Source organism: Andrographis paniculata, unplaced genomic scaffold (assembly GCF_009805555.1).
Source record: "Andrographis paniculata isolate CXL003 unplaced genomic scaffold, ASM980555v1 Contig46END, whole genome shotgun sequence".
NCBI lineage: Eukaryota > Viridiplantae > Streptophyta > Magnoliopsida > Lamiales > Acanthaceae > Andrographis > Andrographis paniculata.
In genome coordinates, this window is record NW_026137580.1 from 4,353,233 (window position 1) to 4,369,784 (window position 16,552).

Below are 16,552 nucleotides of genomic sequence, written 5' to 3' on the forward strand. Positions count from 1 at the left end.
GAATACCCAAGGAAAATACACTTCAAAGCTCTCGGAGCTAATTTTTCTTCGTTAATATGCATGTACGCGGGACATCCAAAAATACGCAAGGAGGAATAGTCGACCGGGTTACCTGACCATATTTCTTCTGGAATTTTAAAGTCAATAGCGGAGTGTGGAGATCGATTTACCAAATAGCACGACGTCGAAACAGCTTCAGCCCACAAATCACGCCGATTCCATAATCCTGCATTCAAAAGCGTACACCGAGCTCTCTCCAATAAAGTCCGATTGACTCGTTCTGCGACGCCATTTTGTTGGGGCTTTCTCGGCAATGTCTTATGCCTCATAATACCATGCGATACGCAAAATTCATTGAATTCACCACTGCAAAATTCTAAGCCACGGTCGGTTCTAAGAAATTTTATTTTCTTACCCATAAGATTCTCCACAAAAGCTTTCCACTTCTTGAAAGTGTCGAAAGCTTTATCCTTCCGCCTCAAGAAATACACCCAAATTTTCCGGGAAAAATCATCAATCAATGTCATAAGGTATCTTTTCCCGGTAAATGATGGAACCTTCGACAGTCCCCATAAGTCGGAGTGAATATAATCGAGCACGCCATGTGTACGATGAGAGGCAATGGAGAAACCGACCTTCTTTTGCTTTCCGAAAACGCAGTGTTCACAAAATTCTAAATTTGTGATTCCTTGATCACCAAGAAGACCTCGAGAGCTTAACATCTTCATTCCTTTTTCACTCATATGGCCCAAACGCAAATGCCATAATCGAGTGAAATCTGAATCATTCATCGATGAAGCCGCTGCTGTTGAACCCGATACGGTATGACCTTGTAGGACGTATAAACATCCAACCCGATTCGCCTTCATAATTGTTCTAGATCCTGTAGAAACCTTCAAAACTCCACCTGTAGCCGAGAACTTATAACCAAGTGAGTCCAAAGTTCCAAGAGATATCAAATTCCTTTTGACATCAGGAGCGTATCGAACATTCGTAAGAGTATGAGCACAACCGTCGTAAGTCTTTATTTGAACTGAACCAATGCCAAGGACAGAACATTAGGCATCATTCCCCATCAATACTACACCGCCATTCTTTGATTCGAATGTTGTAAACCAGTCCCGATTGGGACAGAGATGGAATGTGCATCCGGAGTCCAAAATCCACTCGGTCTTAACGCGAGTTTCCGATGCCGCTGTCAAAACTAGATCACCATCTGAATCGGAGTGCAACGACATCAGCTTGTGCTGCCTCTACAGGTTTCTTTCCTTTATCGAACCTTTCATTCTTGTTTTTCAACTTCCAGCAATCGGAAATAACATGGCCATACTTCTTGCAATAATTGCAACTCTTATGCGCATTCGATCCCTTCGACTTAGACCGAGATTTTTTCTTGTCTCCATTAGTTTTCAACATAGACCTTCCCCTCACAATCAAACCTTCATCGTTGTCATTCGATTGGCCACCAAAATCAAATTTTTCTTTCGACAACAAATTTGATTTAACTTCATCAAATCGAAGAGTTTCTTGAGAACCATAAAGCATTATTTCTCGAAAATGCTTGTAGGAAGGAGGTAACGAGACAATCAACAACACGGCTTTATCTTCATCATCAATTGTAACATCCAAATTTTCCAAATCCATGAGGATTGTATTAAATTCATTGAGATGAGATTGGATCAGAGTACCTTCGGGCATTCGAATTGTGTAAAGGCGTTCCTTTAAACGAAGTTTGTTGGCGAGAGACTTCGTCATATACTGCATCTCCAGCCTCAACCACAGCCCTCGTGCGGTGGTCTCGTGAGCAACCTCACGCAGGACTTGTTTCGACAACATAAGTTGTATTGCAGTCAAGGCCTTCTCATCCAATTCAGCCCAAGCATAGCCATTCACCCCTGCACTCTCTTGTCCATCCAATGCCTTCTTCAATCTGTTCTGAACTAAAATCGCCCGCATCTGAATTTTCCAAATAGCAAACGAAATCTTGCCATCGAACTTCTCAATTTCGAATTTTGCAATTGACATCTTCAACCGTTGAATGCTCTGATACCACTTGTTAGGGATTTAAGCGCCTAAAGGTGCGATGAAATTGCGGAAGCGGATCGAAACAAAATTGAAGCACAAACAAAATATTGCAAAATACGAAAAGAACACAAGATTTACGTGGAAAATCCAAAATGGGAAAAAACCACGGACGATGAGGAATCCACTAGATGAATCGAATGTTTTCAATGTTACAAAATCAAAATGATTAACTTCTCTCAACCCAAAAACATCCCCTTGTCAATATCTATGCGAAAGGGAAAGTTTTGACCTTCTAACATGGAAGGTAAATCAAATCGATAGAGATCACCAATATATGGAAGGATGGAGATATGGAATCTTAAAAAATCACTCATTGATCCTCATTGATCACGCCGATGACTCTAATGATTTGGTGCCAAGTCAACCTTTCCATCTTGGTCACGCCCATGATTAAAGCCTCCGAAATCTTCTGATTTGGCAAGATATATAAAATCAACTCCTAACAAGGAAAGTCTGCCTAGTCATGCCCATGACTAAGGCCGCCGGAAACTTCTGAAAATCTTGCCTTGAAGAGAATTTGAGGCACAATCCCAACATGTTTGTGTGCTGGCCTTGAAATACAGCATCCAACGATCCCGAAAATAGCAAACTATACCTCTTCGGCATCTTGGCAAGCTAAGGCTTCGTGGCTGGCGGCTCAAAGAAAGATCAACGAATTGGTATGGCTGCTGGCTATATTTCTGGAGATGCAAAAGCAGCGGAACCTTGCCCAAATTTTGGGCAGCGGCTGCAGCAGCTCGCCACTTTCTGCAGACACCAGAAGCCTGACTAATGTCTCTTACGCTCAACATGCTTAAGATCAACACATGAATGTCCGTAGGAAGATAAAACTCCTCCTCCTGCTCCTGCTCAGTTGATGAACTGCCAGACAAAGATGGAGCGAGGAAGTTATTTTTTTCTGGTTTCGATGTATGGAAGTGATAATAAAATAGACATAAATCTTGCGGAAAAAAAAAATAATAATGACATAATTTAGCCGAAGATAATAGTAGTTATTGTTTTGTTCACATTGAAAAGCAGAGGAGGGAGAAAAAAATTATTTTTACTATTATTATGTTTTATTTTTTTGCTAGAGATGAGTTCGTTTATATTCTTAAATAATAAGTGAAGAATATAAGATGAATAAAAACAAAATTGCATAATAAGTTTTGAATTTTTCATCTACAATATATGATGTAGCTAGTATCATAGATAGTTGTAAATAAAAATCGAAACAATATCAAGGTAATGGACGAAAAAAAACTAAAGTTAAATGAAGATATAAAAAAAAAAGGGGTTACATGAAGATATATATCTAGATTTTACATAAAATATAAAAATTTTAAATTTATAATTTAAATGAAAAAAAATTATAATCATTTTCACGCTTTCCAAAATTACCAATTGGGAGGACATTTCTTCCCGTTCCATTCCCCCTCAAAAACGATTTGAACAAAACATGCATTGATTAATTAAGTGATTGATAAGCCTATTTCTGACCTCTATACAAAAGCATTGTAATTTTCAATAATAATAATTATAACAACAAAAAATAGAGTGAAATTGATTGTATTAAGATGAAAAACAACTTAAAAACCGCTAAGAGTACTTAAATTTGAAATAAAAAATCTAAGTTATCATAGTTGCGAAAATAGACTGATTTTTAAGAAAACTAAAATTATATCTCATCTCGTCATACATGACCTCGGCAAGACCCATTCTACAATATTTAAAATATTTCTTTTTACAAAGAAAAAATCATTTAACAAGCAGGAGTAAATCTTTTCAAATCATGAGGAAAAAATCAAATGACAATCAATCAAGTCACATTTATTGCAATAAATGAAATAATAATAATAATAAACTCACGATTTCAGGTTTTTGTTGCTTTTCCGTTTTCCCTTGGCCATGGTTTCTCCGCTATCGCGTAGGTTGTGCCGTAGTAGATGGATGAATCTGAAATATGACTAGTTTATATCGCATAGGTTGTGCTGTCCGCGAGAGAGATAGAGTAGATGGATGAATCTGAAATGTGAGTAGTTTCTATTTCCAATGGGCCGATTTTGCGGGAATGGTATTGATGTATTCACACTCTCTATTTTACTAATCTTTACTAGAAATAATAAATGATATTTTTTCTTTTTGTTTCATATTTGTTGTTTGTGAAATTATAAAGTGAATAATTATATCTTATAGGACACATATCATAAATGTATGTTACCCCCCAAAAAAAAGTTAGATTAAGTGTTGATCCGTCATTAAATGTTTAATACCAAAGCACTACAATCAAACTTACCAAATTTTTATTTATTAAGCGATGGGCCTCAAAGCCCATTAGAGTTATAGAAAACCCTATTAAAGGTAAAATCCGAAAAGAAAATAAAGGGAAACGAGCGACGACAAACGGTTGGAAGAGGAACAATGAACATGCCAGTAATGTTACGTATATTACGAGTCTATATGGATTGCCTTTAAAAACATAAAAGTAGAATCCAAAAATAAAAGTAAAAGCAAAAATAATTTACTTTTATGATGACAGATATTGATATAAAAGCATGATTTTAGAATAAATAATAATACGAGGCATATCAGGTGCTGAATATTTTGATTCAGCACCTGTACTGACTGTTTAAAAATAATTATATTAACAATATAAATTAATAATACAAATTAAATGTTAATTTTCTTAAGGTATTCAACATCAATGCTGAAATATTTTAATGAGCATATGATCCTTGGCCATAATAATAATTGTAATAAATGTAATAAAGTTAAAAGTGTTATTAATCTATAAAATTTATCAAAAAGATATGTTAATAAAGTAAAAATACTATATTTAAGAATTTTAGTTACTTAGAAAAACTTAAAAAACCCTAAAAAAAAATTCAACTATAAAATTTTCCGCCAAACTATCCTAACATAATTTTAAAAATTTTCAATATTAATTTTTTTTAAACAAAAAATTCAAAACTTAAAAAACTAAAAAAAAAAGTCAAATATAAATTTCACGCTTAAAATACGATTTCCTATTTTTAAAAAATTCAAATATAATTTATTTTTATAAAAAAATATTCAAAATATAATAAAATTTAAAAAAAAAAACTCTTCAAACACAATAAAATGTCCTATAATGCAATAAAAAATTGTACGTTTTTTTCATTTTTTTTTTGGTTTTTTCTCAAACTTTTTTTTTTTTTTTTGTCTCTCTCATAATAAATAAAAATCAATAAATAGACATAACCTCTGATAAATTCATTTTGGTATGCATATGTTGAAAGGCCGGCACGGCATGCCAAAAGTCACGCCACATGCTGATCTCACCATCATCTACAAATTAAACAAACCAAACACAAAAAAAAATATAAAAAATAAAAAAATTAAAGAAAATTAAAGCATGAAAAAAATTTTGGATGGCTCCCAAGAGCGCCGTCTTTGGCTAGAAATTATTTATTAAGAATAAAGGACGAAGGGTCCTCATGAACCATTTGTTCAAACTTCTTCTCCATCATTGAATGAGTCATTCCACATGTAATAATTTGCATCGCTCTTCAACTTGTTCATCTTGGTTTTCATCATTGTGGATGAAATGATCACTTGTAGTATCTCACCATCTCTCAATGAGCATATTTCAAATGATCCGGCAATGGCTTAAATTCCAACTCTAGTGGCTGCACAATTGAAGGCAATAGATATGTATTAGTTTCGGGCAAGAATAAAGGAGAATAGACATACCTGTGTGAAACTACTTCTAGTGCATCCTTACCTCTTACGTCAAAAACATCCTATATTTCAAAGTCAATGATGTCTAACGAGAAAATAAAGTTAGAATTTGGGGGATGTTCAATTGCATTGAAAATTTTAAATTTAATTCTTTCCCAGTCAATTTTAGAAACTACCATCCTCAAACTAGCATGCATTACCAAAACATAGAAGTCAACTGAAAGAATTAAATCATTTACTTGGACGAGGACATCCTCTACAAGTCATTCGAGATATGCATACGTCTTATTAGCAAGTTAAATAATCATCTCAGTTTTATTTAGTGGTGCAAGATTCAATCAATTATAAATTGATTTTGGCATGACATTAATTGCCGCATCTAGATGTAACATAGCAAGATTGATTTCTGATTGCCCTATCTTACATGGGATTGTGAACATTCATGGGTCTCCACACTTCGGAGGAATCTTTCATTGGAGTGTCAACACATTCTCGCTTGCAATGACGTATTCGTCGCCCTTCAACTTCCACTTGTTGGTGTACAATTACTTTAAGAACTTCGCGTACTTAAGAATTTGGTGGATTGCATCCAACAATGGTATATTCAGCTCGACCTTTCAAAATATCTCCTAAACTTCATTATCCGTTTTGGACTTTTCGGCGTTGCCAACCTAGAAGGAAAAGGGGCAAGATTAGTATTCAATTTAGTGACAGTTTCATCAATTACCTAATTTTTCCTTGTATCTTCCTTCTCGATGGTGCTCTAGTCTTTGTCTTTCGGGATGATTGGTTCCAGAGCTCCCATAGTCTTTCCAGTTTGTAAAGTCATGGCACTAACATTCTTTGAGTTCCTTTCCGGTTGTGAAGGCTATTTCCCTATCTCCCTTTCTTTGACCTAGCGAAGATCCGCCGCTATTTGCTCCACTCGAGATTCAAGGTTTTGAATGCTCGTCCTCCTATCTTCTTGGAATTGAATTATGTTGGTAGCCATGGTCTTCATCATTTTCTCTAGTGCCATGATAGATTGGTTTTGTGAAGGTGGTGGCGGTGGCGGTGGCGGTGGTGGCTGGAAGAATTGTTGTGGAAGTGCTTGCGTTCGGAACCTTTGATGTTGCGGATTCTCATAACTAAGATTCGGATAATCCTTCTACCTTAGGTTCTAAGTGTTTGAATAAAGGTCATATAGCGGTTGCCTCGGTGGACTAAAACTGACTACACTCACATCGGCATGACGTCCCTCGTGCAAGGCAGGGCATGCATCGGTGGCATGCTCGAGGCTTGTGCAAATGCCACACTCTTTTACATAGCATGTGTTTCCTGCAACTAATTGATGAACAACTTTTGTAAGTTCAAAAATTTGTTGACGAAGAGAATCGTTACCTTCTGAATATTCGAACCCTCTGGTTCTGAATTTTTGTGAATTCTCTGTAATCCACACAATCAACTCCCATGCGGCTTTCGGGGTTTATCCGCCAATGCTCCTTGGCTAGAGGAATCAATGTTGTTCCTGTCTCGTATGCCTAGTCCTTCGTAAATATATTAGAGCAAGATTAGGTCTGTAATTTGATGTTGCAGGAACCACGGACAAAGCTTGTAGAATCTCTCCAGATATTTATACAACATCTCTCCTTGTTATTACTTAATGCCGCAAATTTTCTTACGCAATGTCGCCGCCCTTTATGCCGGAAAATAATTTTCACCTCAATCTAAGAAATGCCATTCTCAGCCGTCTTCCGTTGCTATGTTTTGAAATTTCTAGGTGTGCATATTTGCCTACATGGTTGGATTGGTCATGGGAAACATGATCAAACTTCTTAGAAAAAAAAAAATTCTTTCTAGCCCACCGGAATGTCTCTTTCTTATATGCAATGTGTGACTCTTGGGATCTTAATCATCCTAATCCTATGGCTGATGTTCATATAAAAGATGACCTTCTGCATAGACCCTTGATAGGTGTTTTAAAAAAAAAATTTCAAAGAACTACTTCAAAGTAATTTGTATTTAATAATCTTAATATAGGAGTGGCCACAATTTTTTCTGGCTTCATTTTCTTGTTCTACTCGTTTTGTAAATTTAGCTAATGTAGTGGCTATGGTAAACAGTGAAAAGAGTTATTGGTGTTCTGCTACTATGGTGACATATCTTAGAAGATCGGCTTTAATTTCTCTTTGTATCTCTTTGTTGAAGTGAGCACGATGTGTTGTGTTTGTGAATGGATGACTTGAGCCATTTTCAATATAGCCAACCTTTAACCTCTCTTTTTGTAGCCGCCATTTGGCCTTTCATAATTTTGATTTGGCAATTGTTTAGGAGCATGTCAAATATTCCATCACTCTTGTACTTATTGAGCAAAGTTTCTTTGGATCCTTATAACCTGTTGCTTTCTCGGGTTTTATGGTTGCCACCTCATAAAACTTTCTTTTATTGGTTATACTATCTTTATCTCTAAACAAGTTATCCATCATATTGGCTTTGGATTCCAGCTGGGTGAGATTGGTTATTTTGTAGGGAATTAATTAGTCTTGTAACCATATAATGGAACATTGTTTCGCTCTGTTGGATGCGTCGGATTCCGTATCATGTTCCTAGCCCCTATGTTGGTAAGTTTATGTTGGTCCCAACCAGTTTAATTTCAACGAACAAAAAAAATAACACCAAATTGTTTCCAGATAAATTCGACTACACATAGATAGTTCGTAGATAAATCAGACAATGTGTGTACTTTCATAGTAGTAAAATCAAAACACAAAACAATTGTTAACCCAGTTTGACCATCAAAGACCTACGTCTAGGGGTACCAATCCAGGAAAATTAATACTCAATGAAGAACAAATCAAGCTTACAAAGTTGTTCCATGAATCATTGCACTCGGAAATCTCACTCTCTCACTCACACAGAGGTTTATCCCAAAAACAAATTCACCCTACAACCTTTGGAAACAAAATTCTCCTGTTCCCCTAACTATTCTCACTTTCCTATCTTTCACCTTTTTTTTAAAATCCAAATTAGTCACTTCTCTGCCCCTCAACAAGGTAAGATCACCCCAAATGAAGAAAGAAATTATTCTCAATAATTTCATAATTTGTCTTTCCTATTTTGTCTCAATCAAATCTCCTAGAATCTGCTTATTCATCTCAAACATATCCTTATAATCAATATTCACCTTCAGAGATATGAAACTCGATCAATTTCAACCGCAATAGAATGGATCACTTTTTTTATGCTAAATAGGCCGCAGTTGTTCACCATGTCCATGCGTTGATCAGACCTCCTGCGAACATCAACCAAAATCCAATACAAAATATAATCTATTTTCAACAATCTCTCCCTTTTTGGTTGATGTTTACCAACCTAAATAAAGATGATCAATCAGCACTACACACCATAAGCTAACTTACGACAAATAGACAAATTCAAAGTCCCCCTCAACTAAATAGACAAATTCAAACTCCCCCTCAACCAAACAGACAAATCCAAACTCTCTCTCAACCAAACATAACACCATCAATCCCAGAAGCAGCATTAACAGCATAATTATCATCCACCATCCCCCCCTTTGGGAGACATCAAACAAAAAGTACATTTGTCAATTGTTCAGATATCTCGCTGACTCATTGCTTAAATTTCAGAACTTCCCTTGAGAGATGGAATTGTCAAAATATCATTATTCAGCCCAACTTCAACTGATTTCAACAAGAATGAGCCATACCTCACTTCTCAGACATAAAATCATTTATAATCTGATCTGCCATGGACCATGTATTTTCCTTCTTTATCAGTGCCGACCCAGAGCTTCAAAGTGATACAAATCCAGGGATTTTGTGAGAATGACTGCCAGTTGGTGATCTGTCTGAATATATTTCAGACTGTAAATTCCTTCTTCGACCAGATCTCGAATAAAGTGATACCGAATATCGATGTGCTTCATTCGACTGTGTTGCACCGGATTTTTAGAGATTTAATCATGCTTGTGTTATCATAGTGCACCACAAATTTTTCACATTTGATTCCAAAATCCTTCAACATCTGTTGCATCCATAGTAGCTGCGCACATCCTCCAGCTGCTGCTATATATTCTACGTCCACTGTCGAAAGAGAAACGCTATTTTGTTTCTTCAAAAACGAACTTATCTGATTGTTGCCAAGATAGAAACATCATCCCAATTTGATTTTGCAATCATCGTAGTGGCTTGCCCAATCCGCATCCGTGTAGTCTGCCAGTTCAAGAGATGATTCTTTTGAATACCAAAGTCCTAAATCTGCAGTGCCTCTCACATATCTCAAAATCTGTTTGACAGCCTTCATGTGTGACTCTTTCGGATCAAATTGATATTGGGCACATATTCCCACATTGAAGCTGATGTCTGGTTTACTTCCATTTAGATATAAAAGACTCCCGATCATGCTGCAATACAATTTTTTATTAAATGAGACACCATTGGCATCTCTCTATATTTTATCTTGGCAGCCCATAGGTGCTCGAATTGGCTTTGCATTCTCCATATCGAACCTTTTCATCATATTTTCAATATACTTACTTTGAATCATGAAAATCCCTTCCTCACATTGCTTTATTTGTAAGCCTAGAGAATACTTAAGTTCCCCCATTATCGACATCTCAAACTCGGCAGTCATCAGTTTCACAAATTCATCCTTCAGATGGTTTGAGGTCAATCCGAACACTATATCATCCACATAAATTTGTGCTATCATTAGATCTCCTTCAGTTTGTTTAAAAAATAACATCATGTCAACTGATCCTCGCACATGCCTTTGGGACTTCTAATATAGACCTTGACTTTACCCAACTCCATAACAACTTCATCCCTTTTGAAAACCGCCTTGTCCTCAAGGCGGCAGGAAAGTGGAAGCGCAATTCCTCTTCATCAACCTAAGTCGAATCCTTAAACATTAGTCCGCGACAATGTAGGAATGAGCTTGTCCCCTCTACTGCCATGTGCTCGAGCTTCGTGGATCTGACCTCATCTTCCATCCACCCTTCGACCTCGTCCATCTCTTTGAGCTCGGCCACCCAATTTGAGTTTGGGTCCACCACACAAGTTCGAAGGGACTTGCTCGCACACTTATGCAATGGTATATAAGGCTCCTTACAACGGTGGCAAAGTAGCTTAGATTGACACTCGCGATACTCTTAACCACTCAGTTTTCGGAAGGGAACTCACACAGAGGACTGGTCCGAAGCCACCGGGCGTCCGCCAGTGGAGCTGATGTCCGTGCCTGGTGTATTGCTTCTGATTCCATTCCCAAGACTAGATGGACCTACTGGAGGTCCAATCTGCGCTCCACTGATAAGACACGAACTCGCAAATTGACCAGGAGGTTGTCCAGGTTGTTGATATGTCGTGGCAGAACCAGCATTGAATTCCCACTCAATGCTACGGCTGATCTGGATAGCTGAGTCCAAATCTTTGGGGTCTAGTGTCCTAAGACGATTGTGGATGTTCTGTTGCAATCCCCCCATTAAGTATCTGAGGCAATGCTTATCCGTTAAGCCTGGCACCTGTGTCATCAGTTGGATGAACTCGTTGATATACTGATCAACTCCCTCTTTTTGCCGAAGTGTGGCAAGGCGCTCGTAGGGGCTCCCTACGTGACGATCATCAAAACGAAGTACTAGGGCTCTGGAAAACTCCGGCCAAGTGGCGGTTGGGTGGCGAAAGTGTTGCCATCGAGACCAGTGCAGCGCTGTACCCTCCATAGCGAGGCGCGCTAATGCTACCTTGAGTTCTGTTCGCACTCGGTGGAGTTCAAACTGTTGCTCAGTGTGAGCAACACAACCATTAGGCTCCGTCCAGTCAAACTGTGGTAGTCTGAATTCTGAGAGGAGCGGGGTGGCGAAGCTACCATAGCGGGGGGTCAACCCCCTAACGGTTGAGAATCCGGCACGAGTGGATGCTGCGCCATGGGTGGCGACACTGAGGACACTGGGAATTGAGTTGGTGGCTGACCCACTGACGCAGTCACGTCAGTGGCAGCGCTGACGCCGCTAACCGCTGCCTTGATTGCTGCGAGCAACTCCTGCTGCAGCAAAACCATCTGATTCGTGTTCTGTTCTCCCAAGGTCTCAAACTTGGCGGAAACATCCTGACGGATCTGGTTTACCTCCTCCTATATTTCTCCAACGGTTTCTTCCAATAGCTCCAATCGTTGTTGATTGGAGATGGGCATGATTCCGTCAGCAAAGGATCCGACAGGTCGGATCAATTGTTATGACTTGGGTTATGGAAGAGAGAATTTATTCAAATCAAAGGGAATAGAAACCAAAACCAAAATAATGACTGCCAACCCTAGATTTGCCCTATATAGAACCAAGCCCAAACTCATAATCAACAATTAAACTGTAAATAAATAATAAGATAAATAATAAGAATAAAATAATAATTATCCTAAATGACTGCTGTGCTTCTCCCTCTTCTAATATAGACCTTGACTTTACCCAACTCCATAACAGGCTTCACCAATATTTTTCGGTTCCATATTTGAGACAAATCAGTTCAAGCCAGCAAACTCCGTAAAATTGAGGATGTTTTCTCTTGTCATTCTTGATCTCCAATTATAAGATCTGTTGGGTGCTCTTTTTTTGCTTTTTGTGGAATTTCAGGTCCAAACTGAGAATTACTGTCTGTTGGGTATGATAGATATAAATATATTTTTTTGAAAAAAATTGCTAATAATTCGTTATTATATTTTAATTGTTGGAATTACTATGATTTTCACTAGCATATTTTAATATTTTTGAATTATTATTATTTTATTATAACATTATCATAATATTCTTCAGGTAATAATAATAATAATAATTAATAATATATTTTTAAGAATTCATACAAATTTTTTATTGAATACTCCTAATTTTAAAAACTTTCTAAGGGTGTGTTTGTTTGGGGGATTTTGTGGGATTTCTACTATTCCCACAAAATTTTCCCTCCAAAAATATCAAATCAAACATTTATTTTTCATTTTTTATATTATACTAAAAATTAATTTTACATTCAAAACATCACATCAATTCTTATTTATATCACATCATACAACTATTCAAATTCAAAATTTTTACTATTCAAATCCCAACCCAAAATCCAAACCCTCAAAATTTCAAGACTTTTAAATTCTAACAAAATCATGATTGAATACACCCTCAGCGGCTCTCCCGACGTATTTTACAGTGCGAAGAAAGAAACAAACAACAATACCAAGTCCAATTTAAACCCGCAACCTATTTACGAGGTAATAAGTAAAAGAGTCGGCCAAATTAGTGTAGCAGCAGATCCACAAATTGTAACTTTGCCGACGCCTTTCTGATCTTGAAACATAAATCACACTATCAATTTGTGATGTCAATCAAGTAAAAAAAACCAAAGTACCGAAATGAAATAACCATAAACACATTTGATTCCGCATTGAAATGGATTACAGATATATAATAACATCTATCCCAAACAAACAGTAGATCCAAAATACAGTTAAGGAGTTACAAGAAACTTCAGAATGATTCAAGCATTCGGTATTTACTGAACTGAACACCAAGTCCCCCACAACCAAATGATCGCAGGAGGCTGGAGTGGTCTGCATGTATGTATACCAAAACCAAGACTAATAAGCTTAATGAACATGTATTACACGACGCCGGATGGAAGGCGCATCACAAGTTGTCCCCCGAACACACTGCAATTGAAAAAGCCAACATTGAATAAAATAAAACGATCTTGCGGATAGTACTGAAGATGAGCAGTTAGTTAGACAAGTTATGCCGACCTTTTAACATAGTAATAGCAAAAGTCTGCCAGAATAAAAGTCTGAATTATTTCGCATAAAAGAACCATTGACGGCCATAGTCCATAGCCCAATGCCACAAGGAGGCGACCCCGAGTGTCCACAACCTGAAGATATAAAAAATAGTGACACTAAGAGAGATAAATATTTATGCTTATTGTAGTTTTGATTAAACTTGATTAATCCAAGGTATTTGATCCAAGGGGACAGGATTCAAAACAAACAAGTTAAATATAAATCTACAATATCACTGTGCAGAAGTGTCGTGGCTGGTGTTTATGCATTTTAGTATATTTCTTTAAAGTGTATAAAATACCCAAAATGGTATATCAGTTCCTTGATTATTAATTCCAAAATTTATAAGATTTCTAATTTTGTAACATTTAATATCAATTTCAGTCTAACTAGATCAAGTTGCAAAACCTTTTCGGTAAATTCATAGTGGAACTCACAATTTTCAGCAGTCAACTACATCTCAAACCAACCAAATATTTTAGCTTAATTTAAATTGATGTAAATTAACTTTAAATTAAAATTTAGTGTAAAATAAATCACCATAATTTAGAAATACCAGGCTTGGGTTTCAATTTTTGCTTCCTAAATCAATGTAGCCTAAATTTTGCTCTCTCTCTCTACTAAAGTATCCTCAGGTTTTGGGTTTTCACTAGTTTCCTAAATCCATCCAGCTGAAAATTTGCCAGGTTTTATAGGAGGACCGCAGATGTTACTTTCCCAGGTTTTTATGATTAGATCGTTGTCTGCTTGTGAGGTATAATATTAGAGGATTCAAAACACCATATAAAAATAAATAAATGGTATCACGAGTTTGACAAAACGTACCTGAAGAACCCAGTGAGCACAGCTCAAAAACCTTGCAACACCCAATGCAAATACATAATGAGCTGTAAATGGTTCAACAATCTGCCACCACAATGTCCAGAATGAATTAGTCATTTCACTTACCCCAAATTGTGGATTAACACTAACTGGTGTCCCTATTTGAAATTATACCTTTGTGTTCTGCATGACGCGTAATTGAGGTAGCACAGAGACTGCTTCCAGGTAAACACAGAATGCCCAGGAGATCCTGTTGATTACATGATGTGTCGTGGTTGGGTGAATTAGTAAAGCCAAAACAAGACAAGGAGCTGCCTGCACGAAATCACTCAGAAATTAGTGCCGCATAAATTATACAGTGAGAACATACACCTAAAACGCTCCAATTAAATATATGTATAGCAAACTGAAGTTCAAATTAAAGACTCACAACGTAGTACAAAGGCAAGTTGTCTTTATCCTCCATGTAGCTTGATTTCAGATTGAATCGGATCATATAAATAACCCACAACGTCGTGACAAGTGTAGCCATGTCAAGCAAAGTGTGGATATCATATTCCATGACAAAGCTACAATACAGTCTCACCGCCAAAAACAGAGCTGTTAGCTCTTGCGATTTGAGTGACAGCCCTGTCCATCAATATACAAAATCGAAGCAAATCACAATCACCACTAAATAAAAAGATTAGATGATCAGCAAAGAAGAAATTACGAATGCAGAAAGCATCATATGTCCTAATTAATACATCAAATCTTTACACGCATACCCAGGCACAACATAGACAGCTACACAAATAATGTGTCCTGAACAATGTGATAAAAATCGTGTTGTAAACTTTATCTAAGACAAACCAGTTTTTTCAGCCACGTCGTACAAGCTAGGTTAGACAGCATGACCTTTATTAAGCAACTCCTGAATAGCATTGCTATAACAGAACTGCAACATCTAAAAGTGCATGCCGAATCCTTACTTCTAAGGATGTGGAAAAATTGGATGAGACATTATTGTTACTGAATGTAAGAAAACCATAGTGAAAGCCCTCCTCATAAGCAAAGAGCTTTTTCCATTCAACAAGTGCAATCCCTTCCCAAAATATTTCTCCAGATAACCAAAATTCACATAATCATCCCTCTTCAGCACGCAATTGAAAGAAATTGAAACAAAAATCTATTTAAAAGCATTAAAAAGTTAAGAAAACCATATTAATCTGCAATAAACTTGTCTGTTATGTTAAAACTCCAAGCCTTTCCCTTTATTAACCCAATTGCTCGGAAAATAAAAATATAAAAAAATAATAAAAAAATAAAAATTGGAATAAGATCAAACTCCACAACTTCTATCAGAAAATAAACATGGGAATAATCCCCAAATTTCAATCTCAGGAAGGAAATCAATGAATTTTGCAAATCCCCAAATCCTTAAAACCCTAAGATTATAGTATCCAAAATGAAAGCATAAAAATGTAAAGCGAAAGAAATAGGCAAGTTTCCCCGGACCGGCACAAGTCCTCTCCTTCATCAATTTGTAGATAAGAACGGAAATCCCGATGGCGTGAACAGCCTCGGCTGCAATAAACAGATTATCGTGATCATAAACAATTGCGCGGAGGAGAACAAGCGCCATCATGCCACCAATCACCGCCAGAAAGGCCTTCACCTTGGGCGGTTGCCGCCGCATCCATGTGGATACCGCCTGGATTGGCCTCCTCGGTAGCCCCATACCCTACACCTAATCCAATCAAATATAGCTCGTTTCCGATCAAAAATATAGCTCGTGTAATTTACTTGGATTTCGTGATATACTGTGTCCGAGCGGAAAAGGGTTTGCGAGAAGAGAAGGGGCACACACAGTGAGAGAGAGAGATTTGCAGAGGAAGGTGTGGTGAGAATAAAAAATGTCTCTGCGGCAAAGTGCTTCCAGTTACAGCAATACCATATTATACTATACTATACTCCCAGAGTCAAACAAGTCAGATCGGTGGTAGATTTCGATTTCATTACACCACAGTAAATTTTTCAAAACTTTTTTTTCTCTTAAAAATATTAAATTAAACATCAATTTTTTATTTATTATATTATATAAAAATTAAATTTTACATTAAAGAAATCACATCAAACTATTATTTTAATTTAAAAT

At 36.9% G+C, this 16,552-nt stretch overlaps 1 protein-coding gene across 1 annotated transcript; it reads right to left on the reverse strand.

Annotated features, from left to right (window-relative positions):
- Positions 1–13,174: 13,174 nt before the first annotated feature.
- LOC127252644 (uncharacterized) lies at positions 13,175–16,321 on the reverse strand. Its single transcript, XM_051276916.1, has 6 exons — positions 15,913–16,321; positions 14,846–15,045; positions 14,590–14,730; positions 14,419–14,499; positions 13,561–13,685; positions 13,175–13,470 (listed from the first exon to the last, which is right to left on the reverse strand). The coding sequence occupies exons 1-6, from the start codon at positions 16,133–16,135 to the stop codon at positions 13,422–13,424; spliced, it is 819 nt and encodes a 272-aa protein (XP_051132873.1). The 5' UTR covers positions 16,136–16,321; the 3' UTR covers positions 13,175–13,421.
- Between the last annotated feature and the right edge of the window lie 231 nt (positions 16,322–16,552).

Coding starts and splice junctions, on each gene's coding strand:
- LOC127252644 (XM_051276916.1), bottom strand. CDS start 16,135: ATGGGGCTACCGAGGAGGCCAATCCAGGCGGTATCCACATGGATGCGG. Junction 15,046..15,912: donor GAAGGAGAGGACTTGTGCCG/GTCCGGGGAAAC, acceptor ATTGATGGACAG/GGCTGTCACTCAAATCGCAA. Junction 14,500..14,589: donor GCGTCATGCAGAACACAAAG/GTATAATTTCAA, acceptor TTGTGGTGGCAG/ATTGTTGAACCATTTACAGC.